The sequence below is a fragment of the Callorhinus ursinus genome, unplaced genomic scaffold (genome assembly GCF_003265705.2).
Source record: "Callorhinus ursinus isolate GAN/ISIS: 27379988/994484 unplaced genomic scaffold, GSC_fseal_2.0 scaffold12, whole genome shotgun sequence".
In the NCBI taxonomy this organism is placed as follows: Eukaryota; Metazoa; Chordata; class Mammalia; order Carnivora; family Otariidae; genus Callorhinus; species Callorhinus ursinus.
Window position 1 is genome coordinate 71,231,223 of NW_027397074.1, and position 27,946 is coordinate 71,259,168.

The 27,946-nt window shown below is 49.0% G+C and overlaps 1 protein-coding gene across 4 annotated transcripts in view; it reads right to left on the reverse strand.

The window, feature by feature from the left end:
• Window positions 1–27,946, reverse strand: part of PLXNA4 (plexin A4) — a 573,332-nt gene that overhangs the window by 355,774 nt on the left and 189,612 nt on the right. For all 4 annotated transcript variants that reach the window (XM_073899215.1, XM_073899214.1, XM_025854986.2 and 1 more), the window contains one exon: window positions 5,895–7,160. In XM_073899215.1, coding sequence (XP_073755316.1) covers window positions 5,895–7,079 — 1,185 coding nt within the window. In that variant the 5' untranslated portion in view covers window positions 7,080–7,160. The remainder of the gene's footprint in view (window positions 1–5,894; window positions 7,161–27,946) is intronic.

Below are 27,946 nucleotides of genomic sequence, written 5' to 3' on the forward strand. Positions count from 1 at the left end.
TGTGTGTGTGTGTGTGTGTGTGTGTGTGTGTGTGTGTGTGTGTGTGTCAGATGCAGTGGAGTTGAGGAAGGAGGCATGGGGCAGGCAAGAGGAGGAGTTCCTGGTCTGAGCGGCAAGAGAAAACCTTGCCTTGCGCCATGAACAACAGGATGCACCCCATCTCACCAGAGTCGCACTTCCTGCTGGCTGGGAACAAGAAAACACTCTGAGCGGACGAGCAGAAACCAGCCTCCGGAGTCCGGGATGGCTGCCTGACCATTCCGGATGCTCACTCTCATGCCGTTTCAGGATACCAGGCGCCAGACAAACCTGAGAACCATCCAGGCTGGAATGGGAGGCCAGCCCAAGACCGGGGCAGGGGTGGAGGGGGTGCCCCTGTCTCCTCCCAGGGCTGCTGTGCTGCAAAACCAATGCATCCAGGAGTCAAAGCAAGGACACCTGTGAGCGGGGTTCTCCCTCACTATTCCTCACTGTTCGACATGAAGAGAAGCTTGGCGTTAAAAATCAAAAGCTCAGTCCTTATGCCTCTGTGAACCGTGTGGGATAGAGCAGGGCTGGCAGGTAAACCCCAAGTCAGGTAGATACATGGTTTGGCAATGGCTCTCAACCAGGGGCTTCTGGAAATGTGAGAGACTTTTCTAGTTCTTGCAGTGATGGGGGGGGGGTCCCCACTGGCACTTAGTGGTCTAGGGTCCAGGATCTCAGGATCGTAAATGCCCCACAAAGCCCAGACAATCCCTGCACCATAGATTGTCCCACGCCAGATGCCACTAGCAGACCACTGAGCACCACTGGGGAAAGCACTGGGCTGAGAATGAGGATGCATAGTAGGTTCTAGTCCACCAGTCCCATGACCTTGAGTGATGTACTTGACTTTTCTGTTCCTCCGATTTCTCAACTGGCAAGGATGTTGCCTTTGCTATCATCCTACAGCACCGTTGTAAGAAGAAAAGGAGGTGATGAGCCCCTCTGTAAACTGGTCAGGCCCAATATGAAGGAACCCCTGCAATGGGATTGCCAGGTGGCTCAGAGGCCACCCCTTCCTGCTCCCGCTATGGAGACTGGACCGGTGTGAGACAATGATTCTGGATAACAGTTTCTGCCCCAAGCACATACATTTTGCATTGGAAGGTCACTCGAAGTTCAAGGCTTGAGGGGAGGATGAAGTAGCTGATTTTTGCCCCATCCAGCCTCATCAACACTGAAGCTAACACTCCCTGACTCCCATGTCCACTTCTCAATTGGATCCAAACTCAGAAAAGATTTAGTGGCGTGAGCGACGAACTTTCCCATGACCAGAACCATTGTTCCCGTCCCATAGGCCAGCATCAACTTGCTGGGGTGCGGCTCCCTCCTGGACTCTTGGGCCCCTGGACACTGACATCATTTCATGATTCTTGGTATCTACCGGGAGGGGGTACATTGCCAGGGCCTGATAAATGTCTCGTCCATTCATTAATTCATTTGGAGGTAGAAGGGCTAGTGTTCCATGAGTTACCCCAGAAGGCTGAAGAAAGGTTGAGGAGGCGTGGATGGCTGTGCCTGGGGGACGCTGGGAGGCCAGGCCACTCAGCCCATGTAGAGCACAAGAGCCTTGGTCCACAACAGCACACTCTCCAGCCCGGTTGCCCCACTCGGGGCCAGGAGTGTCAGGGCTCCTAGGAAAGGCTGGGAGCTATCACCTTGGCCTGCTCAGGGCCATGGCACATGACAGAAACCATAGGCAATGGGCTCCTATGCCAATCATCTTGTGCTCTGCAGACAGGTGGTCTGGGGAGCCCGGGTGACAGCCTTCAAAAGAGACCATCCCAGTGCTGAGCAGCAGAAACAGAGATTATATCAATAGTGTTAATGATGTTATGACTGGATATGCATAAGCAAAGGGCCTCAGGTTGGTCTTTAGCCCCCTGAATCCCAAGACAGAATGGGACCCTGTTGATGCCTCTAGGACCCTCTTTCTGCCCATGCCCTCCTGAGACCTGTAGAGTAATTTTCAGACTCTAGACCATCTGTCCTTGGATACCTCTTTCTCTTCAGGCTGGGAAAATCGGGACACAGGAAAAGAATGGCCTAGAAGGCAAAGGTGGAAGCCGCTTCCATCTCCCACAAGCACCAGAAAACACCTGGGCTGCTTCTCCAACCTCGACACCCAACACCCACTCAGAGATTTGTACTTGCCACGCATATACATTCACAGTGACACGTTCCCATGAGGAGGCCCCTCCAGCTGCCATCCCTTATCTCTGATGTGGCCTCCGCCCACCTTCCCCGATTCACCTGGAAGAAAAACAGCAGGGAGCTTTCCGGGGGGGGGGGGGCTGCAGACCAAGGCTCCAGCGTCACAGTACAACACTTCTCCCTCTGTCTGGTCATCAGGCCGTGGCCCACCACGTGGCTCCACGAACATTCCACAGCCCGAGCCACACAGATGGTTCTCTTTCCACGCCACCTCATCCTCCTTGAACACAGGCAGAGGGGGTCAGGGAACCCAGGGCTTATTCTGTCCCCTGCTCTGAGTGCTGGAGGCCTGAGTTCAGGGGAAGGAATGGGGATCCCAGAAATGGGAGGTGCCGGAACACCCTGAAGACCATGGGATGAGCACCCTATCCTTAGGGAATGAAGATAATAGGAACACAATAAAAATGAGTCACTAGTCAAGAAGTCCAAACTTCCAGCTATAAGATAAATAAGTCCTGGCGTGTAATGTACTGCCCAGTGCCTATATAGCTAAGATACTGTATTGTATATTTGAAAGCTGCTAAGAGAATAGCTCTTAAAAGTTCTCATCACACACACACACACACAAAAGACATCTGTAACTATGTGTGGTTAACCAGACTTCGTGTGGTGATCACTTTGCGATACATATAAATATCGAATCATTACGTTGTACCCCTGAAACCAATAAAATGTCATGTGTCAGTTATCTCTCAGTTAAAAAAATGAACCACTAATCATACCTTCTCAAACTCCTGGGGTTGTAATTATGATAAAGCCCGCAGGGAACACCTAGCCTACGAAACACAAGTCTTAAAAGTCACCCTCCTGGGCCTATGCTGCCCTCCTCTGCTGTGTTACAGAGGGAACGCTGCAGGACCGCGGCCATCCGAGATTCTGTCCCACTGCACAAGCCTCCAGGGAATCTTGGCCTCAGAGGCAAAAGAGAACTCTGGATTCCTCTTGTCCACCCTTGCCCCAGGGCAGGGGAAGGGAGAAAGGAAAGGGACCCAACAGCCACGTGAATGGATGGAGGAAAAGCTGGGTTTGCAAACAGTGCCCATGAGGGCTCCGCCCCAGGGAGGTCCAGACCTCGGGCCTGGCTCATGGCAGGGGGAGCATGTGTGGTCTGAGCTGGGGCCAAACGAATTATAGCTGAGCACCTGAGCACTGGAACAAAGTAACCCGAGCGTCGGTCGAATCAAAGGAAACCGATACTTGACATTACAAGCTGGTGTGGCCTTTTATACTGGCTGGGGAGACAACCCAGCCCGGTGTGGAGTTTCTGGCCTCCTCCTTTCTGCTCTCAGCCCTGAACTTGCCTCGAACTTGAAAGGGCTAATTAAAGCCCAAAGAAAAATCAAAAGCTTGTTATCTGGCTCCATGACTCCTAGCCCTGGCATTAGCCTGTCTTGCAAAGCTTTTGTCCCTCTGTTCTATCCAAGGCCACCATGCGGCCTTAGGACCTGCAGCTCTGCAGACTTCCATGATGAACTTTGCTTTTTGTTCTGTGGCAGGGAGCAAGGGCGGGACAAACACCTGCCCATGGGCAGCCAGGTTGATCCCTGCAGCTGATTGTACTCCCAAAAGCATCACCCGAAAAGACAGAATTTGAGCAAGTTTTCTACAGAAAAGCATCCACAGAAAAAATAGCCAACCCATCCGATCTTGAAAGAACTAGCTGTTTCATAAGCACACAGCGTAAACTTGCATTTTCGAAGCTAGGGTGTGCATGCTTGTGGGGGTATTTACTGCATGTGTGCACACACGCATGGGTGGGTGTGTGTGTGTGCGTGTGTGTGCATGCATGTGTGCAAGTGGGATTTTCCTCAAGAGGCAAGGGAGACTTCCCTCAAGTGCTGTATCTGCCGTTCTTTCCCAAAATATGTGACCTTGGGCAATTTTTTAACCTTGTTGGGCCTCAGAATGAGAGTACAAAACAGAAGGTCTCTAAGGGCCTTCCCCATGCCAGCTTCCTGATGCATCTCCCCTAAGAAGTTGTGCTTGAATGTGTAACATACATACACACAGCACAGCACCTGGCCTGTCCTTTATAGTCTGCATTTGGGAGAAGTCCATGGCCCCCAAGTTCATAAACCTGTCTCCTCAACTCTCCTGGGTGGATCAGCCACTGCCCCAAACCAATGGCTCCCAAAGACATGTCATCCATTAGGGCTCAGCAGGTACAGTGGAGTCCCCTCCACTCTCTGGCCTGGCCATGACTGTCAACTGATTGCTTCCTTCTCTGGCCCATGGTGCCCCTCCCATTTCCTCTGTGACACTAGCAGTCTCTTGGCTTCTCAGGACCTCCAAAAAGAAATAGCATCTTTTAGTTTCAGCCCAGGCACCTGGAAAACTCACCACTGGAAAACAGCCTGAGCCTAAATGTTAGGGCACCAAAGATCAACCTTGCCAAATCCCTTCCTTCTCCTTCTATATCTACCCTACCCCCAACCCCGAGTCCCAGGGCCCACAGGAATGGCCCCCAAGCTGCCTGGGTGCCAGTGGCCTCTGAGATGTGCTTGGCAAGTAGCCATACTTCATGAAGGGAAACTTAGACTTTTAAAGTCAATGAAAATACATTTTCCTAATGTGGAATTCCATCGAAGTTGGACTGGCCATCAAGAATCACATCCATGCAAATATACTTCTACCTGTGTGTGAATTCTCCTTTCTTCTCTCTAATTATGATCACAGGATAGATTTTTCTCCAACTAGATTCGTGATTTTTACATGGATGATAAAAAGGAGAAAGGAGAGGGACACGGGGTATAGAAGATGAAGATGCTCATAACTGAGCTTCTAAGTCCCTGGAATCATTTTCAAGATGAACAGAAGTCCAGCCACAGCAAGCCGGGCCACAAGTGAGTTAGGCTGGGAGAGGCAGGAGGTCACGTCACGTGTTGCACCTGCGGCCGCCTAGCAAGGCCCTGGGAAGGCCTCCTAAAGCCACCCTTCATTCCCCCCGTCCCTCCGGTTTCCTTCAGCACTTCTGTCACCCAGTACTGTTCCAAGGCTGCTTGGCATGTCTCTTCCATGGAACCGGGCACACTGAAGATGCTCCAGGAATGCAGTCTTCTAAGCAAGCTCTACTTTTGCCTCTATGTTCACTGGACTCCCACCCTACTTCTGCTTTCCTTTTGCCCTTCCCTAAAGATACTCAAGGAACTAAAAACATAACACTCCTGAAGTTCTAGATCTATCCCAAATGTAGAATGCCTGGCTCCATTATTCCCACTACTGGTTTTATTCCAAGCTTCCAGGAAAGTGATTTGCAGGCACGGTCAGTACGAAGGTTGGGTACATGAGTTGTACCAGAGGACGTGATAATCTGGCCTTAACAATGCCTGGTACATATGATATCTATATAACAGAATTCCCGCTTAGTCCTAGCATTTTCTCCTATAATCATGAGCCAGTATGGAATAGAGAAAAGTGCCCAGATAGGAGATCTACCTTTCAGCTCTACCTCCAACTCTGATAAGCTCAGTGTCACAGACACAACACAACACAACACATTTGAGCTGGTGCTGATCCAAGTCCAGGGAGATCCAGAGATGGGATGTACTTGTCTCACTTGCAAAATGGGATGGGTGATTCACATCCCATGGAAGCCCCAGGCTAGGGTCCCCCTGCCATACCATGCCCTCCCAGCCCATGGACCCTTCCCGACTCACCGCGCTGCTGCAGGGAATATCCTTCACCTTGAGCCAGGCTAGGTCCAGCGTACCCTCCCCCCGATAGCAGGACTGCAGTCGCTCCTTAATGCGATCGTTGATCTGCTTCAAGATGAAGATGCACAGGGCCGACTCATCCAGGGATTTCATTTTCCGCTTTTGGCCCTTGGAGAAGACAGTGAAAAGGAGGTCATCCTCTGGACGAACTCCAAGGGTCCGGGCGAGCACAGCACCAGCTTTCGACAGGTAGGCAGCCTGCAACAGGCGGTACTCGACCCCGCTGCGCTCACAGCCAATGGGCACCTCCACATAGGAGTTGAAGGCCGTGTCCTCCTTGCAGAGCCTCACGAGCTTGGAGGTATAGACCTGTTCCTTTGTGGTGGAGCCTGGCGGAGACACCATCTCAGGCTGAAGGGTCAAAAAGTAGACAAAATTGCCGCTGCTGAAGCCATAGACATAGTAGATGTCAAAGTCGGGGATGACGGTGAAGGTGTCCGAAGGAATCTTAATCATCGAGGCCACAAACTCATCATGGAAGACATAAGCAAACATGCTGTCTGCCTCGGAGTTCTTGGTCAGCTTCCGGCTGGAGATGGTAGGGAAGTACTCTGGCTTCCCATCCACTGCAGTGGCGATGAAGAGCTTGTCGTCCAAGTTGCTGTAGGAGACGATCACTCCAAAGACGGAGCCGCTCTCGTTGACTCCCGACAGGTAGTGCTCCTTCTTGTGGAAAGGCTCGCCCAGCTTGAAGAGATCCTCAAGCCTGAGAAGCTTGCAGATGCCTTGGTACAGGCTCCCACAGGCAATGAGCCTGTTCTCTTTGTAGTCTATCAGGAGCATCTTGTTGACATTGTTGGTGGTGGTCAGGGGCTCGTTGCAGGTCTGGACGATGCGTGGTGGGTAACACTTGGGGTTGTCCTCGTCCGGCCCTGTCTGGTGGGTCACCAAGACCTTCAGGTCACTGGAGAGCTTGTAGATCCGGTTGACGGCCCCCAAGTAAATGTGCCCTGTCCTCTCATCCACCACCAAGTGGTTGAAACCCTCGGCTGGCTCCCCACGGAACGTGACAAAAGACCGCTTTGGGGATGGTGGGGATGGCTGCCGGGGGAGCAGAGTGGAGGAGCCCATCCCTACCATCAGGAGATGGGAGAGAAAGCAAGTCCAGTTCCAAGGCATGGCTTTCATTTCAGGAACAGGTCCTCGCGGCACGGCAGCACTCGGCACGAGGGTTCCCTCGGAGGGCCAGGGCTCAGCAGTAGAGGCTCCCTACAGAGGAAAGCAGGGATGTGATACTGGACAACAATGGCAGTGGCTTAGTTTCACCCCACAGCTTGTGTGGCTGGACCCGAAAGCCCTCAGCACACGCTGAGACAGAGAACTGCCCTGGAGACGCTAAAGGCCAAGGGAGTCTGCCCCCACGTGTGTGGGGACAGCCAGCACTGGGTGGCAGGAGGGCAACCTCAACAATAACAATAATGGTAATAGTAATGATAATAGTGATGAGGATGATGATGAAGATGAAGAACAGCCACTGGCTACCTGATGCCTGGCTGTGGAACAGTCACTGTCCAGCACCTTCCGAGACTGTCTCATTTCTTCGGACAAACCCTTCTGTGTTGGGTATCTTCCACCTGCCCCTCTAGATCCACTCGCCCCCCTTCTCTGTGCCCAGGAGGCTGACCCGGGTGGACTGTACATGCACGGCTACCTGCCCTTGGGCCTGGTGGAGTGTCAGCAGAAGGCCGGCAGGAAGGTGGGGTGGGGTGGGGGTGGGCTGCAGGCACTGGCTGCCACCCTCACCCGCAGGGCTCAGTGGCCCTAGGCATGCCTCCCCATGCCACCTCTCTATTTCCAGGCTCTGTGAACCACCTCCTGCCCACCCCCACTTGGTCCTACAGGAGGTAACAGGGCCTCACTGTTCCTACCCCAAATAGTGCTCTGCCTCTTAAGGAGCCACACCTTGGTGAAGAGTTCCTATATTAACCTTTGCACAAATAACCAGATTTGCGTGTGTTGTCTCCTGCTGGGACCCTGGACTCCTAGTCCTCTGAAGTAAGCAGTATTGCTATCCCTACCCTACAGCTTAGGGAAGTTATACAACTTGCATAGCTTATAAGTGGTAGAGGTGGATTCAAACCCAGGTGTGCAAGTTGACAGTGGGTTCTCATCCTTCACTGCTAATCCATCTCAGTTTATCCCGGCCTGGGGCAGGTGGGAACGGACACCAGCTATGTTCATGCGCAGCAAAACAGTTCGGACAACCCTTTCTCGGGGGCTGTTGGTTACAGCCCCAGCCCTCTGGGTCTACACCTATGCTTCTCCTTTGCACCTCCCCACTGCCAAACCAATGCATGAGGCTGATCCTGGATCCCTCTGCAGCATCCTGGATCCCTCTGCAGCACAGTGGCAACCGGGGCCTCTGGGTGCGCTGCCCAGCTCTGAACTCTGATGTCATTTTAATGAGGTAGACCTTGGCTGCCTCCTACTGGAGCCTCCTCTGAGAGGTTTTCATTAAAGGGAGAGAACATTTGGCTTAAGAAGTGGTCCCGGAAATAAATAAATAACTCCCCATGGGACCCAAGAGTGCTTGGTCCTAACAATCTCATTCATTTCTATTCAAGAGGACGGCTACATAGTAGTTCCAGTGTGAGAGAAATGAGGGCAGGAATGGCCTACATCTTATTTGGGGGCATCTCAGCTTTGCCGAATTTCTCTTGTTCACCCCACGTCCTTGATAACAGGGTGGTAGGAAGAGGTAGACCACAGAGCAAGAGAACCCCCCACAGGGGGAGTGCCGGTTTCCTTGAAGGCCGAGAGAAGAAAGAAGAAAGCCAAGACTCAATGTTGTCAGCTAAAATCCCGACAGAAACCCCAAGTCCTCTAAAGGGCATATCAGAGGAAGAGGTGGTTGCGTAGCCACAGTCCAGAGCAGTCCTGCCAGCCCGGGGCCTTCATTCACTCGCCCACAAACAGACATTGGAACAGGGCATACTCAGAACATGCAAAATGCTGCGGGATCCCAGGATAGCCAAGGCAGCTGGGGCCCTCCAAGAACTTGGGGTCAGGTCGGGTAGATGCCACCAGAACCTAACTTATGCAGACAGTGAAATGCTATGTGACAGATGGTAGAATATTCCCATGAGGAATGCTGACTTCTAGCTTGGGGCAAGGGAGCAAGGAGAAGGCCGTGGGATGGCATGTGGGCCTGGCTGTGAACTAAGGGAGGACACGCAGAGCCGGAAGAAAAGGGCCTCATTGGGGAGGGGTCAGCGTCGCAAAAGCCTATCAAATGGTGTGCAACCAGGAAGAGTCTGTCTGGAGAACAAGGTCGGGTAGGAGACAGGGCTGAAAGAGAGGCCCCGAGCCTTGTCAGGACATTCCTACCCTTCCATTGATTTAGCCTCTGCAGGAGGACTGGAGTTCCGGGCTGAGGGCTGTGGGCTCTGTCGGGGCAGGGAGGCCCGCCATGCTCACTGGTGAGTCCACAGTGCCAGGCTCATGCCCAACATACAGCCGAGACTCAAGACCTGTTTTCTGCTGGGCAGGGAGAGGGGCTGGAAGCAAGGAGAAATGCCACCTGCCGTACCCGGGCTCCACGTAATAGCCTGCACACGGACCCCCTTGCCTGATCAGCACAGTCGTCCACTGGGCTCGGGGTGGTTTCACCTGCTTCTCCGGTGGGGAGACTGTAGCTCTGTATAGGGCATGGGGCTAATAAGTGGCAGAGTTGGGGTTGAAACCCAGGTCTGTATCAAACCGCAAAACGCATAGTCTTTCTAGAGACGCACAATTCTAGAGTCCAGAATATAGAGCACATGGAAGCCCTTTTTAATCCATGTAAGTCCCCAAACAGAAAAACCCCAGGACGTCACCCGGTAACACTTCCCCACCAGCTCTGTAGGAGGAAGCCAAGCCCCTGGGACCCATGGGGCATAACCTGGCAAATAATATCCATCAGGCGGGCACCACTATTCACCTCTAGAAGTGTTCATGACAGAAAGCGCCTGGCACAGGGCCTTTGGCCTGGCAAGCAGCAAGTACTTATTAAATGATAGTTGTTGTTCTTGTTGAGAAGACTGAAATGAGATGAACAGGGTTAGGATTATGATAACAAGATGGGGCCTGATGGCACCATCTCAATTGGAGTGATGATGACTCAGGATGGCTCATCCTGAACTGTCTGTGCAAATCCAAGGATCAGAGAAAAATCCAGAAGTTCTTCATCTGAAAGAGACAGTCCAGAGTAAAGATTTCCAATCTGTGATTTTAAAGACAAGGAAGTTGTGATCCAGAGAAGTTAAATGATTTGCAAAAGGTCACATAGTTAGTTGAAGGTGGGGGTGGCGTGAAGCTCAGGTCTCTGGACTCCCAGTCCAGTGCTCTTTCTACCACCTGCAGCCTGTCTTCCAACTTTGTCTGAACCCACTTCGGCACCTGCTCCCTGGCCTTTGTCTGGAGGAGCTCGCTCTTTGGGTGCCATATGCTCTGCTGGCTAACACAGCTCTCAGAACTTTGCTGCCAACAATCAAATTCCAGCAGGGCTGGTAATCCTCATTCCAGACAGGCAGGTGCCGGTCAGGGCTCAGCCACCAACTCTCTGAAGGGAACTTGCAGCAGTCCCCGTATAGGAACCTGCCAGGCACTGGGGGAAGTGTGCCTGCCACACCCCCGCCCTTACTGTAAACACTTACGGATCCACACGCCAATCAACAGTTCTCCAGTTTGCAAGAAGTAAGGCAAGGAAGCCTGCAGTTATGAATTTACTGAGCAGAAAGGTGCTGGGGTTCTTTCTGCATCTTCTATTAGACACTGAAATGAAACAAGAGTTATGCATCTCAAACACTTATCACCCTCAGCTGGGGATGGTGAAATTATTGCGCCCAGAAAGGGGGGCCCCCACAGAAAACAATAACATGTGATGGGAATAACCAGCCTCGCATTTTACACACCATGGAAGGACTGATTAGAAGACAAGCAGCAGAGAAATGGAAGAGAAAAGGAACAAGCAAGGGTGTGCGCTTCAGCTTGCCTCTGCAGGGTGTGACCCAACCAAAGCGCCCCCCCCGCCCTGCCCCCAGCTCCAGACCCACAGGTGGGCAGAGCTGCTGGCCCCCAGCCTCCCAGGGCTGCCTGAGGCTACTCTGTCCCTGCTGGCTGGCCTGCCAGGGCGGCTCCATTCCAGGACATCTGTCCTTGTAAGGTGGTGAGCCAACCTAGGAAATCCTGCTCCCAAGTCTATGTCCTGCCCACCATGTCTTGTCCGGGTCATCAATTAGCTGGTTTAAAAGTACTGGAGGTAGCATCAGCCCATCTCTGATTCTTGAAGGCAAGTGATGTGACTGAGTCACCCCAAGATCGCCCCCAAAGGCCTCACTGAACTAGCAGAGTGGGAAAGGGGCAGAAGGCTGGAGAACTGAAAGGCTCTGAATTGAACCCAAACATACTGCACTTTTCTCCTTCTTTGAAATCAGATTTTTTTAAGATTATTTATTTATTTGACAGAGAGAGACACAGAGAGAGAGAGAACACAAGCAGGGGGAGTGGGAGAGGGAGAAGCAGGCTTCCCGCGGAGCAGGGAGCCCGATGTGGGACTCGATCCCAGGACCCCGGGATCATGACCCGAGCCGAAGGCGGACGCTTAACGACTGAGCCACCCAAGCACCCCTGAAATCAGATTTTAATTCTGAATGATGGGACTCATTTTTAGAAGCTGATCATCATTTTGATTAAAGAAATTGGGGCTTTGTTTTATGTGGCAAGTGTTGAAGAGCTCAAACTCATTTTCATGAAATAGCACCATCTTCTCAGATTCCTGAGTGGTAGAGAAGAAAGTTATTATAGACTAGTTTAAAATGGCAATTACCTCACGAAATTACTTTGGAGTTTACAAAACGTTTTCATATACATGACCTTGTTCTGATTTTATTGTTCGTGACAACCCTGTCAGGTAAAAGTATTTGTAAGTATGTCTCCTTTACAAATAAGGAAACTGAGGCATGAACAGGTACAGGTCCGGACTGAGGTAACACAAAGTCATGCTGGGACTTGGAAAGACCTTTGCTATGGGATGATAGAACATTCTGAAGACATATTCTAGGATAGTGTTTCAAAAGACCATCTCTACAACATATCATGAATCCAGAAACCAGCTGAGTGGGTCACATGTGCTTTTTTTGAAATAAAATAGAGGAGAAAAATAAGACTATGTCACATTGAGGAAGGATAATCATGATTCGGTGTGACTTTTGTTTCAGCCATATATATGTATGTGTTGCACGTGATGTAAATGTATTTCTTAACATTAGCCATTGTGATGGTTAATTTTATATGTCAATCTAGCTGGCCTATGGTACCCAGATATGTGGAAAAACATTCTGGATGTCTCCATGAGGATGTTTTCAGATGAAATTAATATTTAAATCAGTGGACTTGGGGTGAAAAAGACTCCCCCCCATAAGGTAGCCATCTAAAGAATTGAAGATTGATCTCCCTGAGCAAGAGGGAATTCTGTCAGTAGACAGCCTTTCGCTTTCTGCTGAGTCTCCAGTCTGTGGGCCCACATGGCTTTCCTCTGAGTCCCTGGTTGGCGGGCCTACCCTTGCAGATTTTAGACTTGGAGCCTCCACAATTGTATGACCCAATTCCTTAAAATCTCTCTCTCTCTCCCTCTCTCTCTCTCTCCCTACACACACACACACACACACACACACACACACACACACACACACACACACAGTTTCCGTTTCTCTGGAGAATGCTGACTAATACAGTCATGATCAACAAAATCTTTGAAAGACACTGTTACAGACAGTGGACAACTGTTATTTTGCTACCATTCATTTATCCTCTAGGGATCCACCTCTTCACCCTATCTCAGCCCAAAAGCTTCTGAGAGAATGGCCTCCACTCCTGGTTCAAGGGAGAGCACATGACTTGGGTCCAAACCAATCAGCACAGAGCTGCTGGAGGGGGTGGGGGTGGGGGAAATGTCACAGTGATTGGTTCAGGGATGGATACCTGGTCAGGTCAGAATCTCAGAGAGGCCACAGGCTTCAGATGAGGGTGCTGAGGGAAAAGTTCTAGGTCTTCCATTAGATGTGACCTTGGAAAGGTATGCACCTGAGAACTGTGGGCACCATCCTATAATCATGGGAGTGGGCGGTGGGGAGGAGGAGCCTAAAGAGAACAAAACCAAAGCACTGAGGAGAACAGAGCTGAGCAAGAGAAAGGAAAGTACTGGATCCCGGGTCCTGGTGACATCACACACATGTCTAGATCAAGTGTGCTGAAGCCAGCTCTTTGCTTACACTTTCCAGTTACAGGAGCCAAAAATTCCCCTTTTGCATAAGCCAGTGTGGGTTCTGGAATTTGTTAATGAAAGAATCCTAACCCCATACACAGAAAAATCCAGCCTTCTAGCCAAAAGACTAAGTGTCCCTCACCCCTTCCTCTCTTATAGACTATTCTTTCACAGGGAAAAGGAAGCATGCCAAAGAGATCTCCATGTCCTGCCAGCCACAGAGATAATCTAGAATTTTGCAAACAGTGGGGCTTTGTCTCAGGTAAGATTTAGGTGTGTGACGGTGTGTGTATGTGTGTGTGTGTGCTGACCTTCAGAATCCAAACAATGCTCCTCTGAGCAAGTATCATGAGAGGGCTTCTGAGCCGGCTGCAAGGAGTACAGACACTCTAAAGCAGAAGACAGTACCCCCTTGGGGCACCTGGGTGGCTCAGGCAGTTAAGCATCTGACTTGATTTCGGCTCAGGTCATGATCTCAGGGTCATGGGAATGGGGCTCCATGCTCAGTGGGGAGTCTGTTTGAGATTCTCTCTCTCCCCCGCCCCTCCTCCCATGCTCTCTCTCTCACAAATAAATAAATAAATCTAAGAAGAAGAAGGAGAAGAGGAAGGAGAAGAGGAAAGAGAAGAAGAAGAAGAAAGAAGAGAAGAAGAAGAAGAAGAAGAAGAAGAAGAAGAAGAAGAAGAAGAAGAAGAAAGAAGAAGAAAGAAGGAAGAAAGAAGGAAGGAAGAAGAAGAAGAAGAAGAGGAAGATGACGATGACAGTACCCCTGCCCTCCGGTGGCTGATGGTCTCCTCCTGGACTCTCCAGCTGTCCCCCTTTGAAGTTATCTCCACTCACTGGTAGGCTCTGCAGAGCTCCATTGGCCAACCACTACTAGAAGCCAAGAAACTCATTCCCCCAGCCTCCTCTACAGTGCCACACTAGACCTGATTCATCTCTTGTCCAGGCAAGGCTGGAGGACAGGGAGCTAATGATCCACCAAAACTGTGTGCTTTCCCATCCTTGCGGCCGATGGTGTGAAGTTGTTGGTAAGAGGTGGCCACCAGCTATGGCCCACCTTTCCCAGCCTCTACATTTTCACACAGTATCCAAGGGTGAATAGTCAAGAAGTGTCATGGCTCCACCCGCATACCAAAGCAGGTAAAAAATAGATATGTCTTCCCTACAGAGCCTTTCCCAGCAGGATAAAGAAGATTCTGAGGCTCTACAGGAGGATGGAGCCTAGAGATGGAACGACCCACCCACTTTCTTACAGGCAAGAAAGTAACCAATACTGGAATAAGGCTCTGAAATGGTGGATTTCTGTGACAGCAGTTGGCCACACCCTAACACAGGCAGAAAGAGCCTACATATCAGAGCCCAGATTCAAAGGCCAGGCTGGGCACCGTAGAGGCTCTGATCCTTGTAGTACATGAGGCTGCCCCTGGGGGCATCCCCTTTAGGTGCCCGCCACCCCCTCCTTGTTCCCAAAGCCAGATTGCAAGTAGCTGCGCCTAGACAGGTACAAGATGACCATGCCAATGTCTATAAGGCAGAAAAATCTTGCTGTTCCTCAGTGGCCCTTCCAAAATTTGAGGACTAGAGAGGCACTACGTGTGTACAGCTGAGGGCAGGGAGGGGGACTGGGGACACAGCACCGGTCTCCTTTCTATTTAATTCAAGAAACACTAGACATCCAAATTAGCAAAACAGACAAGTGCCTGTTTTAGATTCCTACTGTAGTTTGTAATCTATGCTCTCAGAAGAACATCCTCAGTAAGTAACCAGTGTTTTTTTCCTGCCTGCTTTCCTCACATTAGACTCTTGGTTTCTAGAAGTGGGAGGTATAGATTGTTATTTTATTTTTCCGAAGAATTATGATTTGGTTGTGACATCTGTGGCCTGGCCGTGCAGCGGCTGCCTCAGAAGCCTGTGATGGGCAAGCAGCCCCCCATGCTTCGCTGCTGCCCCTCCTCCTCATGGCCATCACAGAAATGAGTGCCACATTCATAAAAGGAAAAGTGCCTGAGGGTGGGAAAGTCGCAGTGCAATCCATCACTACCGCAAGGGGGTAGAAATCAAGTCAAAGCAACTGCCATCCCAAGAGAAGGTCACAGCACTGTCATTGGACAGTCGTATGTGCATGGGGGACTCCGAAAGGTCAGTGTGGCCATAACCCAGCACAAAACCAGAATGCAGCAACAGCTAGGGCAGGTCGTGAGCCCAGGAGTCAATCCTTCCAGTCTGCTTTCCCTCTGCTCTGCTCTGCTTCGTTCTTTGGAGCAATGAGAAATGTGACATTGGTGGCTGGGGAAAGAGCCGGAGAAGGGCACAAAGGATGGGGAAGAGGGAGTAACAGGGAGCCAGGCACAGACGTAGAGTCCCTATGCCTCCAGGCAACCAGCCCTGGTCCCCAGGAAATTCAGCACCAAGCTCAGCTGCTCAGGGCTCTTTTAATCCTCACTTCTCCGTTTATTAAAGGGGGCTGGGGAAACATGATTACCATGGACAGAGCCTTTGGAACCAGCCTAGAAGAAGCCTCTGCAGGAGGGTGAGTCTGTGAGCCGCCCCCATTCAGAGATTAGGTCGTTCCCGGACCCCTGAGGCCCCCATCTATGGTTTCCCCTCCCCCAGGCCTCCTTGTCCTTGGCCTTGAGGGAGCCCCCCAGGGACAGAACCACCTTTCCCTGGCCAAGTCTGCCGTGTTCCAGCAGAGCTGAGCTGGAGCTTCAGCGAGCCCAGGCAGCCCAAGATGGAACTCTATTATTACATCGCAGCAGCTTTTATATTCCAAGCACTGTGCTCCGGGTGGGGGAGTCGCTAAGCAATGACTCTCTTTACTCCAAGTCTGGCTGTGAGGCTTTAAAAACACAACATTTTCAAGAGCAGCCTGAGCTGGGAGGACAGAATCATAAACTTTCCAGCATCTCATTTAAAGAAACAGGCCGGCCAGGAATTTGGGGACAGATGCCCCAGCTGGACGTGCCATCAGTGTGGTCACTCTGTCCCGCCCCAACCCTGGGCCCAGCCGATGAGGAGGAATGCCCTCTCTGGTAGGGGGGGGGAGCTGACTCCCAGTATTCCGAGGGTCCCCATTGCCTCTGAATGTGCAGAAATGGAGGGACATCATGGGAAGGTGCTCAAGACACCCCAAAGCTGTTCCAACAGGAATTAAGACGTTCCAACGTCTGCTTAAACGTTTGCTGCCCTGAGACCTGGGTGGACACTCAGGTCACAGAGAAGGGGCAAGGGGCCCGCCACATGCTGGGGACAGTCATTGCTCCATGCAGCCCCTCTCATGCGTGTGGCCTGGGGAGAAGTAGATTGAAGGGTGGCCTAGCTGACTGATTTCATCTGGAAGGGAGGCTCACTACCACTCTTCCAGCCACATTCCCCTTAGCCTTGCCTTGCTCTCTGCCTGGACTCCCAGCCTGGCAGCAGTAAGCAAAACCACGATGCCTGACTTCACCCCGACGAGCTCCTCCTCTCCAGACCTTCCCCTCCTCTCATGGTCAGCGGGGAGAAGCGGCATCTCCTTAGCCCACAGTGGTGCACGCTTGATATGTCAGCCAAAGTCACCCATAAAAGCCTCCTTTCTCTGTAGCCTTTCTCGGCAAGGATGCTACAGAAGTCAAGAATGGCAATCCCAACTGGTCACAGTCCTGCTGCCCTTCTTCCTCAATACCTTAGTTTCTCCATCTGTAAAATGGTGTTTCTGGAAACAGGGTGATGGGGCGAGAGAGCTCACCAAGTTTCTTCTTGGGCTAAATCTAGGAGAAGCGGGAGTAAGGCATTTAGGCCTCAGGGAACGTAGGCCACCACTGATGTGAGGGTTCCACCAATGGGGTGTGCGGCCGAGATGCATAGTGGTGCCGATTACAACACCCTGGGGGTGGGGGGTGGGGTTGACTGGAAAACAAAACGTTGGCACTGAAGTTTCTCTCTTGAGGCTCTTTGCATCTTTGCATTCACTGGCTTTGTAGTAGCCTAAATCTAAATTGTGGGGTGCCTTGGGAGAGCCTGCCACAGTTGGATTCCACAGCCTGCCCCCAAAGGATGTGGGGCACTCATCTGTCAGGTGGGCCTCAGTCTCCCTCCTTGAGCCTATTTTGTCTCTCATAATAAGGAAGGCTGGAGTGGGATGCACTTGTCAGCTCAGGGTCTGGCCCATTGCACTGAGCCAGATCCAAGTAGCAATGCTAACCCTTCTGGGGAGGGGCCTTCACTTCTTCTGGCTTCTGGGGACCCCAATCCACAACAGCTCTCTAAAGAGTTGGCAGGAGTCCTCCAGGCTCTGCAGCTCCCCGACCCCAACCCAAGGGCTTAACTGACATGTGATAGAGTGATAATGTCCACTCCCTTCCCTTCCCTTAGCAAGAAAGTAAATGGAAACAGGAACAAAGATTCCCTTCCTGAGACAAGTGTGAAATCTCTAACTAGACTTTTCTAGCTGAAAAAAAGGTCAACAGGTTTGGAAAGAGTGCTAAGTACAGGATGCTGGGGGAACCCAGCTGGGAGCCCACTGCTCTCAGATCCTTGGCCCTCAGCCTCTCCTGCAGTTGGCACTTGGTTCCCCAATGGCCCCCTGACCTGAGGCCCTGTCACCGCTGTCGCCATCAGAACCAACCCCCTTCCCACCCACACAGTCTTCATATAAGGAAGCCAGTAGCGCCACCAATGAGTGGCACTGTGAAGGAGCAGCCTATTGAGGGCATATTTAGGCCAAATGACAGCACTTCTGTTGTCATTTAATGTCTAGTGGGAAGGCCCTCTCCCCAGTCCCCTACTTGTCCTTCTACCTCCTCCCTTTCTTTTTCAATTCCAGGGAAAATCAGGAAGTGAACAGTTGTCTCCCTTGCTGGTCTATATTCATGTAATTAGTGCTATTTAATTCCACGATGAGCCAAAGCTCATAAAATACAAAACATATTTCAGCTGCGTGCTGCAAATCTTGGCAGAAATCTCCCTTGCAGCCGGAAGCTGAACAGAGCTATATTCGCTCCTTTAAAAAAAATGTTCAGAATGATTGCAGCAAAGTTCTGGGGCCAGACACTGCTACCTGGAAATAAGCAAGGAGGTAGCAGAAGAGGAGGGTTTAATGTCTTAAAGTTTGGAAATAATTCCATCACCATGACAACACTGGATTTTTAAAAGGTTTAGTATTGATCAAGTAATGCGAATATAGTTTGTTATTCCTCCTAAGGAGCTTGTTGTTGGCCTACCCCCCTGCTCGTTCCCATGTGCTTGAAGGTACTGGGTCCCCAACAGTGGGGATTTGTGCCACCGGTCATACTGCTGCCCCACCTGCTGGGCACACACCTATGAGCCAAATGACCAGAGACGCGTGCGGCTTCTGGCAATATTTCTGAATTAACACATTTCCATCTCCCAGTTCTTTCTCTGCCCACCCCACTCTGCTGAAACCTTACCCTACTTCTGTATTTATACCAGCAACCCATGAGGCAAGGGGTAAAAAATCTTTTTTTTTAAGATTTTATTTATTTATTTGACAAAAAAGAGACACAGCGAGAGAGGGAACACAAGCAGGGGGAGTGGGAGAGGGAGAAGCAGGCTTCCCACAGAACAGGGAGCCCGATGCGGGGCTCGATCCCAGGACCCTGGGATTATGACCTGAGCCGAAGGCAGACGCTTAACGACTGAGCCACCCACGCGCCCCAAGGGGTAGAAAATCTTAACCCCCATCCCATCACCCTTTCATAAGCAAGGCCCAGAATGGTGAAGACCCTCAGATGCCATTCTCTAAGGTATCCGTCACCGCAAAGCAGCAACAGAACATGGGCCTTGACAAGTCAACCTCTGCCTCCACATCAATACCAGGCCCTCTTGCCCACACCCCTGACAGGACTGGTTCCTTCCCCTAGCACCCCAAGGAATTAGCTGTGCTCTCCTCCTTCTCCAGGTGACAAGATGACAGATGGGACATGGCACTGGAGGGCCCAGGGCAAGGCCAGGCAGAGGAAGATTCATGTTGGATGCTGCTGACGCCCCCTTTCAGGACCTGCTCAGAAGCTGTGTCACTGGGGACTCAAGAGGCCAAGAGATGGACCCAAGGTGTGATGAGGGTCGAATGTCTGCGAAACCCAGGAGGCCTTTAAGTAGACTCACCACTTCTATGAGTCTGCTCTGCACATTGCTCAGTGGAGGGAAACCTGAAGTGTTCCACCCAAAGAGGAAAACATCTGCCAGCTATACCCACCTCTTGCTCTTACATGGCCCGAAATTCCACCCCACCACCTCTCCTTTGTGTGTTAACCTTGCCTTCCACAAGCTCCTTCATATGCAATACACACTCATGACTCCAAAAATACATCTTCATTCCTATCCAACCCATGACTGTTATTGTCCAGATGGGGACATGGAGACTCAGAGAATGTCATTAACTTGCCCAAAGCCATGCTCTTCATGTCTACAACTCAGAGGTCTTCGGACAGATCCCATACTTCCCTGTAAACCACAAAGTCACCCATCAGACATCATCACTGAAGAATGTAGTTCAAAAGTAGGAGGGCAGGAAAGTCTAGGAGGCCCCATGACCCATGTGTGCTTGTTAAGGGAGAAGAAGAAGGCCTTCTAGCCTATTAGTGTATAAAAACTAAACTGTTTTGAAGTACCATCACTTTGATAGGCCTTGATAACTTGCATCTGAAGGCAAGATCCCTTTCCTTCATCCCAGGGAGGTGGCACAACTGGACAAGGCCTAAGTGGCCCAGGGATGATATGAGAGGGGCCAAGCAGCAAGCAGGGAAGGTGACCCAAGTCCATTCATGCATTTGTTCAACAACACCTACTCAGCTCCTACTACATAGCAGGAAGCCAGGTTCTAAGAGTGCACAATGAGTAAGACAAACAAGTCTTTGATGTCAGAGGCCTTACATTTAATAGGGAGAATGACAATCAATAGGAAAAAATAATTATTTTCAGATAGCACTAAAACCTGAAAGAAAAAAAAAAAAAGAAGGCACAGTCATTTGATACAGAGTCACCGTAGGCGGGGGCAGGGTCTCCAACTGGAGTGACCAGTGGAGGTCTCTCTGAGGTGATGCTTGCAGGGGGGCTAAATAAATAAATAAGAAGGAGCCAGCTATGCAAAGATTTGGGGACAGGGCTTTCTAGGCCAAAGGAAAAGTGAATGCAGAAACTCTGAGGAGGGGTAGACCTGGCAAGAAAAGGCAGAAGGCTGAGGGTCTGGAAGGCATTAATGAGCAGAGAAGTGTGAACAATGGGGTTAGGGAGAAAGGCAGGGGCCAAATGACAGAGGACATTTAAAGCCATGAGAAGAAATGTGAATTTCATTCCAAAGGGTATGGGAAGCCATGAAAAGGGTTTAAGCAAGGTCAGGTTTATCATTGACAAATGCAGTCTGGCTGCTAGATGGAGAATGGTTTGTGGGTGGAAGAGAAGACCTGCAGTTCATTGAGGGGTGATGGTGGCCTGGCTCAGGCATTGGCGCTGAAAACAGAGAACCTGCTCCAACAGGGCTTGCTGGAGAGTACGGAAATGAGAGGGGAAGAAGAGAAGGAAAGTCATAACACCTCCTTGATTTTGGCTTGAGCAACAGAACTGGGTGAATAGCAGTGCCACATTCCTGATATGGGGAAGACTTTGCAGGGGAGCAAAGAAGTCAACAGTTCTGTTTGGGGCATCAAGGGCAAGGTCATCTGCAGAGCCAGCCCTGCCCAGGTTGATGCAAAAGGGAATCATGGAGGGAAGCAGTTGTCAGAGAACCCAGCGGTATGGTCTGCATAAGCCACCTTATTTAAACGCTCCCAAGAGGATGCTAAGAGCAGCCTTATTCCCTAGATGAGAAACTGATTCTCAGTGAAATATAAAATGAGGCAAAGACCTGAACCTAAGCCTACAGAAAGCCCCTAGTCATCAGGGCCCCCTGCTTATGACAGAACCCTGATCCTGCAGTTGGCGCACCAATGACCTCAACTGGAAGAAGGTGATGCCAATAAAAATATAAAAAATGTTTTACTTAGGGACCCAGCATTTTACACCTATTTTTTATGAAAGAAGAACTATCACATCAAAATTTCAATTTTACTAAAGGAAAATTGCAAATACTTACAAAGTACAGGCCAATTTGTAAACTTCATAAACTTCCAACCAAAATTAGTAATATTCAAGAAGTAAAAATGGCAAGGGAAAATTGGCATCAGTCACAGACTTCTTAGCAAAGAGCTCTCTCTTCACTCAAGTTATAAAGGGCATCCTGGGCACTCAGGTATGCAAACCAGCAAAGGTCTAATGGCCAGTCTGACAGAAATTAGGCCAAAATCAAAAGAATTCAGACAGAGGACAAGATTTTTTGTCAAATATCAACTTTTTAAAAAATTGTGGTAAGATGGACATTACATAAAATTTACCATTTTAACCATTTTTAAGTGTATAGTTGAGTGGCATTAACTACATTCACATTATTGTGCAACCATCACCACCATCCATCTCCAGAACGTTTTCATCATCCACAACTGAAACCTTGTCCCCATTAATCACTAATCCCCAAACCTCCCTCCCTCCTTCCCCTGACAACCAGGCTTCTGCTTTCTGTCTCTATGAATCTGACTACCTTAGGGACCTCCTGTAAGTAGAGTCATACAGTACTTGCCCCTGTGTGTCTGGCTGGGTTCACTTAGCACAATGTCTTCTAAGCTCACCTGAGCTATAGCATGTGGAGTAAGATGGTTTTTAACTTAAAAAAAAAAAAAAGGACTCCCCCTTCAAAAATATTTTTCTGAACTTTAAGTAACTCCCGTTCATAGTTGCCATTTCATGGACACTAAACACAATGGGAAGAAGTGTTGACGTGAGAAACTGTTATGGACCAATGCCTGTCAAAGCTTATTGGATGAAAGCACAACCCCTTCACCCACCTGCAACTCCAAACCCACACAATTCTATGAATACAGCACTGAGAAGAACATCAGTCCTTCCCAAAGCTCTGCCCTAAAAGGGTGCCCGGTTAAGCAAGTTTGGGAAACACCAAATCACCCGCTTGGAGAGCCAAGATGCACATGAGCTTATTAAAAATCCCAAGAAGTCCTTTGATAAAGACACCGTTGTAGGATTGTTAACCAGGGTTTCTCAGATGTGTTTGACTAAAGAACGCTTTATTGCTTAACACCTATTACTATCTCTAGGAATACTGTTCCATGGTACACACTTTGGGAAATGTTGGTATGCTGGCTTCTGTTCCTCAAAACACTTTTGCATCTATTTTCTCACTTAGTCTTTATAAAAATTCTGTCAAGTAGATTGAGAAATTTAAGGTAATTTGCTTCACTTATTGAAAAAGGAAGAAAGCTTTCAAGATTCAGGTCTGCAAAGAAAATCTCTAGGTGAGGAGCAGCAGCTAAATCAAATGGTTGAGACGCTGTTGCCTTGATTTCTCCTTTCTGCTGAAGGCCCACTGACATAACACACTGTGTCAACCATCTCCACAGTCCCGCGGGTACCTAGCATCCCTCCCTTTAACCTCCTGGCAGAACACTACACACCTGTTACAACCCACTTCTCCAGGTTCCTCTTAGCACAGCTGAGAGAGGCTGCAATTTTCTCTGTGATTACATGAAATCGACAGGGAAACAAAATAAACACAGAGAAAGGAAGAAGCATAAAATGAGTCTATCTAAACAAAGTATGGGTTTCTGCTTCATCCATTCCTAACTTGTTCCCAGACTCAAAGACCCTGTCACCCTCCCCACTAAAGAGCTGGTTCAACTTCAAAGCACCTTGTCTGGATGCTTCATTTCCTCGCTGCCTGTAAAGCAGGTGTTTCTGGTGATCCTGTGGGGCTGTTGTTTTATTTAGGGACAATGACTCCTCTGGACTGGTCTTGGGTGTAAGGCTATGTTCATGAAGAGTGAACATTCATGATGCAAGCCATCCAGGTGAGAGATGGCTACTACACAGGTCACTAGGGCGGATGGCACACCTTTACAGGTAGCAGAGGGAACTCCCATCCTTATCTGGGCCTCAGTCTTTAGGCCTAAACTTTAAGGGATCTATATCGGGTCTAGCTAAGGGTCAAAAATGGACAGAGCTCCCTGGCAGCACAAAAGGTGTTAAACTGGGGTTTCATCCACTGATGAAGCAAAATAAACCATAACGTGGAAACCACATTGACTTGTTAAAGTAACTCTATTTATTTCCCTTTTATTACCCCCAGGCCCCTAGCAAAGTCCTGTTAAAATGTCCAGCCTTGTCTCAGCTGTGCTATTAGATATTAATGGACAGTTGTAAATCCATACTTGGGTTGAGGTTACAAGAAAGATACACCTTGTTCTCGGGAGCCAAAATGGCCCGAGCTGCACACACTGGTAGGGGGACTGAGCTTCATGGCCATGAGATCTCAGCACCCCTCCTCAAGTGGAGGTTCTCCCTCCATTTCCAAGTCTGAGCAAGACCATAGTTACCTTATCAGACAAGTCTTGCCACCACCTCCCAGGAGCTACTCTCCCAGATACCCAACTGTCTCCCCAGCTTCTAGATGCTTTAGGCAGGAGTTATTATCTCTATTTAGATGAGGAAACAGGCTCAGGCAGGTTAAAGGCCTTTGCCTGGGTCACAGAGATTGTCCTGGGAAAGGGGTGATCAGCACCTATAGCAAGTAAGGGCAATACAATGTGGCTGAATGTCAAACGGGCACAGAAAAATGAACTGAAAAGAAATGAAGCAATCTCCAAGTGAACAGATGAACAAGAGTCAGTCGGCAGTGAAAAATCAATGAGGCAAAATGCTCAGCCTGGAAAGATCGATGCGGCAACCGACCAATGACCCACATTCCCACCTGAATTGACACCCGACCACATCAGAGTCATGTTTGTATTTGCTCAAACCAACTCCCCACTCCACCTGCCAGCACACTGCCCAGGCGCCAGGTTCAACCTCCACCCAGGCACCCACCTGACCTAATCAACATCTTCAAACAGAGCCGAGAGGTGGCTGATGGAGTCTGCACACAGAGGCTATAGAAAGAAGTCCCTGGAACAGGAAGATAAGGTGATCTTCTGAGAGTTAATTTAGTAACAAGACATCTGTACAGAAGTGCCAGATATCTACAGAAGTCACCTTTCAGGGGCAAGGTGTCCCTAAATCACTGCTGAAAGAGCAGGGAATTGAAGCCCACTCAGGTGACATGGTTTCTTCCTCCGACAGGAATATGACTCAAGAAGGCTGTAATCTAAAGAGTCTGAATCAAGAGGGTGTTAACCAACTCGGGGTGGTCGGCGCAGAGTACAGAGCAAAACAGCAATAACTGCTGGTTTTCAATCTTATACAAACCAGGGAAAGAGAGAGTAAGCTGTGGTGGCTTCCAGACGGGAGTATGTGGCTCCACAGGAAGCACACTCCAAGAAGAGATGACAGGTGCCCATCAGACTCCTCCGAGAAATGGCTGACATGGTTCTCAAAAACACCAGCCTCCTGGTTCCAATGCCATGCTCCCCATGGAGGCAGTTGACCACCCGCCCTACACACACTGATTCTTCTTACTGGTATAACCCCTAACTTTATTTGGAAGTTCATCCTCCATCTGGGGCCCCACCTCAGAAGGGGGTCAGTCATGATTGGAATCAGCCAGTGATTCCTAGCCCCAGTGGTCAATCAAGATTGGATTAAGCCCATCATGGTGGTCTCCTTCCCCTCTGCCAGTCATGAGTTTCAGAATATTCACAAGATTTAAACCTGGCCAACTGGGCCACGTGAGAAGCCTGCTGGGGACTTCCTTCGAAGGAGCACCCCTCGTCCTTACTTGCCTACCACTCAAAATAGGGTCAACTATTGCAGACTTCTCCTGACCAAGAGGGGAGATATCGCCAATATGCCCACCATGGCTGAGGAGGGAAGAAAGTGCCAATACCTGAAAGCATCTGAAGGCTGAACACATCTCACTGACTTACTCAGTACACATTCAGGTTACAGGTGTGCTCTCTGGAGACCTTGCTGCCATGAAGGCCATGAAGTGCGTCTAGGGGAGCAACCACCATTCTCTCATTAACTAGACAGGAGCAGACTCCATTACGATGAGTAAAGTGACATTTTACCTTAAATGTGAACGTCCTAGGGAACTAGAGAGAGTTAGTCCAAAGAATCTGTTAATCTCTGGATACATTGGCAAAGTCAGCCCCTGATCCATGGTAATCCCACTCTGGGAGACTCCACCTGGAAGCCACTGGCTGCCGGCGTGCTTGTTTAACAGCAATTGAAGGGAATAATGGAAAACACGTGCTACCTTGCAGTCTCCACACTACATTATGTCTACTCAAGTCCCTTACCCACTGTCCGGATTTGTGTCCTTGTCTCTAAATAAGCCATATCTTTCTTACCTACTTCATGGTGTTTTTGAAAGAGTGAAAGGCGATCAACATGAAAAATACAAAGGGATATATAAACCACGGAATTTTGAATAAGAAGAAAATCATCTCAACTTACTGTGCATCAGAATCACTGGGGGAGCTTTTTAAAAAGCACAGACACCAGGATCCCACCTCCAGAAGCTCTCATTCAAAGGATGGGGGATAGACATCAGTATTTTTGAAAAAGCAGTAATTATTCAAAATTAACTATAAAGTAATTATCAAAATGTTACTTTTTTAAAAAGCAATAATCACTTGCTTCCCAGGTGATTATTCTAATATGAGGCCAGAGTGGATGAGAAGCACTGATAGCAGGATTCTGTCATGTGCAGGTGAGAAAGTAAGCCCAGGGAAATGGAGAGGCTGTTCGAAATCAGCATCCACCACCAGAGCCAGAGCACCAGGGATCTGGCCTCCTGAGTCCCAGATTATGTATCTTCCCATTATGCCTCAGTGTCAACTGCAGGGTATTTAGAGCATTACTATTATAACAGGCAGAGAGAGGAAGGGCAGGGAAGAGGATTTACAAAGGGTCATGAGGGAACTTCGGGGGGTGATGGGTTTGTTCATTATCTTGATTATGGCAATGATCTCACAGCTGTTTCCATACGTCAAAACTCATTAAATTATACACTTTAAAGATGTAGTGTATGGCATATCAATTGTATCTCAATGAAACTATATCTTAAAAAATAGACCTAGGGGCGCCTGGGTGGCTCAGTTGGTTGAGCAGCCGGCTCTTGATTTCGGCTCAGGTCATGATATCAGGGTGGTGGGATTGAGCCCTGTGTTGGGCTCTGCGCTCAGCAGGGAATCTGCTTGAGGATTCTCTCCCTCTGCCCATCTCCACCACCCCCTCCACTTGCTCCTGCTTGCTCTTTCTAAAATAAATAAAGAAATCTTTCAAAAAAATAGACTAAAAAATACAACCTAGAGAATGGGGAAAATACTTGCAAATCACACATCTAATAAGGGTCTAGTACCCAGAATACATAAAGAAGTCCTGCAACTCAACAGAAAGACAAAGAACCCAATTTAAAATTGGGCAAGTGACTTGATGAGACATTTCTCCAAAGAAGATAGACAAATGACCAATAAGCACATGAAAAGATGTCATTAGGGAAATGCAAATCAAAACCACAATGAGGTCCCACTTCACATCTAACCAGAATGGCTACAGTTAAGTGAAAAATACCAAATGTTTTCAAGGATGTGGAGAAATCAGACTGCTGAATATTGCTGGTAGAAATGTAAAATGGTGCAGCTGCTGTGGAAAACAGTTGGGTGGTTCTTCAAAAAGCTAAAAATAGAATTACCACCCAATCCAGCAATTCCACTCCTAGGTATATACCCAAAAGAATTGAAAACAGGAACGCAAATGCCTATGTGTCTACCAATGTTCATTTAGCCAACGTTCAAGGGCCAAAAGGTGGAAACAACCCAAGTATACATCAGCAGATGAATGGATACACAAAATGTGGTGTATTAATACAATGGAATATGACTCAGTGATTTAAAAAAGAATAAAGTTTTGATACATGCTACAATATGGATGAATCTTAAAAATATTAGGCTAAGAGAAACAAGCAAGATACCAAAGGACAAATATTCTACGATTCCACTCCTATGAAATATCTAGAATATGCAAATTCATAGACAGAAGGTAGGTTAGAGGTTACCAGGGGCTGGTGGGAGAGAGAAGGGGGCGGTTATTGCTTAATGGGCAGAGTTTTGGGGGGAAAGATGACCAAGTTCTGGAGATGGACAGTGGTGATGGTTGCACAACACTGCGAAGGTAATTAATGCCACTGAGTTGTACCTTTTAAATGGCAAATTTTATGTTTTATATATTTGACCAGAATAAAATTTTTTTAAATAGACCCTGGGTAGTCCTCTGTGATTCAGCTTTCACAATGATCCTCTGTATTTGTAGAACATGTTACAAATTCATTACTAACAAGGAGAACGTTTAGGGAGGTCCGATGCGCTAAGCACTCTCTATGAATTACCTCGTTTGTTCTCCTAACAGCCTGTCAGGTAGATACTATTATGGTCCTTATTTTACAGGTGAGGAAATTGAGTTCCAGAGAGCACTAAAGAGATATTCAAAGCCACAAAACCAGAGTGTAATAGAACAGGGGTTTTCACCTGGGAACTTGCTAGAATGCAAATTCTCAGGTCCCACGCCAGACCTAAGGGACCTGTGTTGAAACAAAGCCTCCAGGTGTGTGTGAGCACACTCAGGTTTGAGAACCGCTATAACAGACCAAGATAGAGTTCACATATGAGCCTGAATGCTTGAGCACTCTGATAAGCCGCAGCAGCTCTCAAACTTGACCATGAATTACTGAATCACCTGGAAAGCCCGCCCTGAGTTTTTGATTTGGTGG